Below are 2,434 nucleotides of genomic sequence, written 5' to 3' on the forward strand. Positions count from 1 at the left end.
GGACGGGCCGCTGGGGGAAGGGGGGAGCCCTTACCTCTCCCCGCTGCCCCCGGCCCGCTCCCCCCTTCTCTCTCCCCCCCTCCCACAGCTCGGCCCGGTCCCCTTGCCTCCAGCCCGGAGCTCGGCCTGGCCCCCTCCTGCTGCCCCGGGGCCGATCCCTCACGGTTCTCTCTTTCCCCCCACTTGCAGAAGAAGCCTGCAGCGAAAGGTGGCAAAAAAAAGAAGCAGGTGTTGAAGTTCACCCTGGACTGCACCCACCCCGTGGAGGATGGCATCATGGACGCTGCCAACTTTGTGAGTGGGGGGCCTCCCTGCCGCCACGGGGACAGGCGGGATGGCCCCGCTGCCCCCGGCCCTTCTCGGAGGGGGAGCTGCTGGCTCTGCTTCCAACAGCAAGTGGGCGAGCACGGCCCCGGCTGCCCCTGTTGCCCTGGTGCTCCTTTTCTGCCCCTCGGTGCGGTGCAGCGTAAAAGCCTGCACCGCTGGGAAATGCCCCGCAGACAAAGGCAGCCTGGGTGGTGCTGGAGGCCACGAGATGTGGCTTGGTTTGAAACACTTTGTAGTTGAAGCGCGAGCGTTTTCCCTACCTGTCAAACAGTGCTACCCTTCATCCCTCGCGGGGTGAGTTTTCCATTGCGCAGTGAGGAATGGCGAGGGCTGGGAGCGCTGCGATTCTGCTGAACCTGTTTTCGTTCAAGCTGCGCTCGGGTACGGGTTTGAAGCGCGGGGTTGTGGCTGAGGCATCCTCGGAGGATGCTAAGCCAGCCGTCATTTTGCTGGCTGTCCCCTGGGAGGGCAGGAAACGTGTCCCTACCTCACTCTTCTGGTGCATTCAGAGTTGAGAACCTCGCTTAGGTGCAGGTCGGAATGGGCCGGTGGGATTAGCTGTGGAAGGCACTGGCAGGGTCCTGGCCTGCCGGAAGGCACCTTTGCTCTGCTTTTCCCCGGACATAACAGCACTTCTCTGTCTTCCCCAGCTCTAGTAAAAAGCTGAAACGCCGGGCGTGAGCGAGCTGGGGAGGCCTTGTCTGGCAGGAGGTGGCGGCCCTGGCTAAACAGTGGCATTCCTCTCTTGCAGGAGCAGTTCCTGCAGGAAAGGATCAAGGTGAACGGCAAGGCCGGAAACTTGGGCGGGGGTGTGGTGACCATCGAGAGGAGCAAGAGCAAGATCACAGTCACGTCGGAGGTCCCGTTCTCAAAGAGGTGAGGTGGTGGGGCAGCCCTGTGTCCCGGCGGTGCTGGGTGCCATCCTGAGGCTGCTGCTGGCGCCCGGAGCCATGGTTGGTCGCTGCTGGCAGCAGTCAGCCCTCGGTAGGGGATCGCTGGCATTCAGATGGGAGCCTGGCTGGCAGGAGGGCCTGGTAGTGAAGAGATATCTCGGTGCAGGAGTCGTGCCAAGACTCTTGATTAAATGCTGCATGATGCTCGGTGTGGCAGCTACCATTCCCAAATGATCTTTGTGAGCAATACGCGGCCGATATTCCTGCCGGGAAGGCTGGTGGGCTGGGCAGTGGGGGAGGATGTGCAGCCGAAAGGATGCCAAGTGCGGAGTTTTGGGGGTTGATCAGCAGCCGAGCTCTTCCGCTCCTGTATTGTGACCCCCATCCTGCTGGGCTGCTGCCCTCTGCCTGCTTCTCATGGCTGCCTGCCCTTTCTCTGACTTTGATAAACATGGGTTTTGCTGCAGCAGAGGTGGCATGGTGAGGCGGCTGGAGGTCTGAAACGGTGGGAAGAGGAAAACTGTGTGTGGAATTGGGGCAGTGCCCTGCTCTGTAAGCACCTGCCTTTCACCTGACTCGTTTTGTCTGTGTCGGTGCCGCACCCGGCACTTCCCAGCAGCTGGATGCAGTGGTTAGCCACCGTCTGAGCAGAGATTTGTTGTGGTGTGTCAGACCGGCAGCGTGGAAATACGGCGTTGTGCTCGGAGGGTGAGGTGGGGGGAAAAGATTTCCCGGGCTTGGTGTTGCGGGCACGATTCCCCCAGCAGCAGTGGTTCCCGGCAGAAGCTTTGCCGGTACTTGCCTTGCTGCCGGCGGAGGGGGAAGCCGGCGGGTGCAGGGGTTTGCGTTGCTCTGGGAGGGGGGACAAAGAGGTGCCGCTGCTGAAACGCCGCCCATCTGGGGGTGCAGAACTGCTTTCGAGCCGGACTTCTCCCCGCAGGTACCTGAAGTACCTGACCAAGAAGTACCTGAAGAAGAACAACCTGCGCGACTGGCTGCGCGTGGTGGCCAACAGCAAGGAGAGCTACGAGCTGCGCTACTTCCAGATCAACCAGGACGAGGAGGAGGAGGAGGAGGAGGATTGAGCCGGCCTGCCGGCCATTTTGTACAGTTTTGCTTTCCTGGAATAAACGGCGGGGAGAGTTGTTGCTACCCCGCGCTCCGCTGGCGGCGGGGGCCGATTTGGGGGGGATTTGGGGGTTTTCGGGGAGGGG

General features: G+C 61.8%; 1 protein-coding gene across 1 annotated transcript in view; it reads left to right on the forward strand.

Moving 5' to 3' along the window:
* The window catches only part of RPL22 (ribosomal protein L22), a 2,843-nt gene extending 478 nt beyond the window's left edge, over nucleotides 1-2,365 (forward strand). The window contains exons 2-4 of the mRNA XM_010565386.1: nucleotides 89-294; nucleotides 1,079-1,203; nucleotides 2,161-2,365. Coding sequence (XP_010563688.1) covers nucleotides 89-294; nucleotides 1,079-1,203; nucleotides 2,161-2,305 — 476 coding nt within the window. The 3' untranslated portion in view covers nucleotides 2,306-2,365. The remainder of the gene's footprint in view (nucleotides 1-88; nucleotides 295-1,078; nucleotides 1,204-2,160) is intronic.
* The last annotated feature ends 69 nt before the right edge of the window (nucleotides 2,366-2,434 follow it).

Source organism: Haliaeetus leucocephalus, unplaced genomic scaffold (genome assembly GCF_000737465.1).
Source record: "Haliaeetus leucocephalus isolate CR32 unplaced genomic scaffold, Haliaeetus_leucocephalus-4.0 Scaffold190, whole genome shotgun sequence".
In the NCBI taxonomy this organism is placed as follows: Eukaryota; Metazoa; Chordata; class Aves; order Accipitriformes; family Accipitridae; genus Haliaeetus; species Haliaeetus leucocephalus.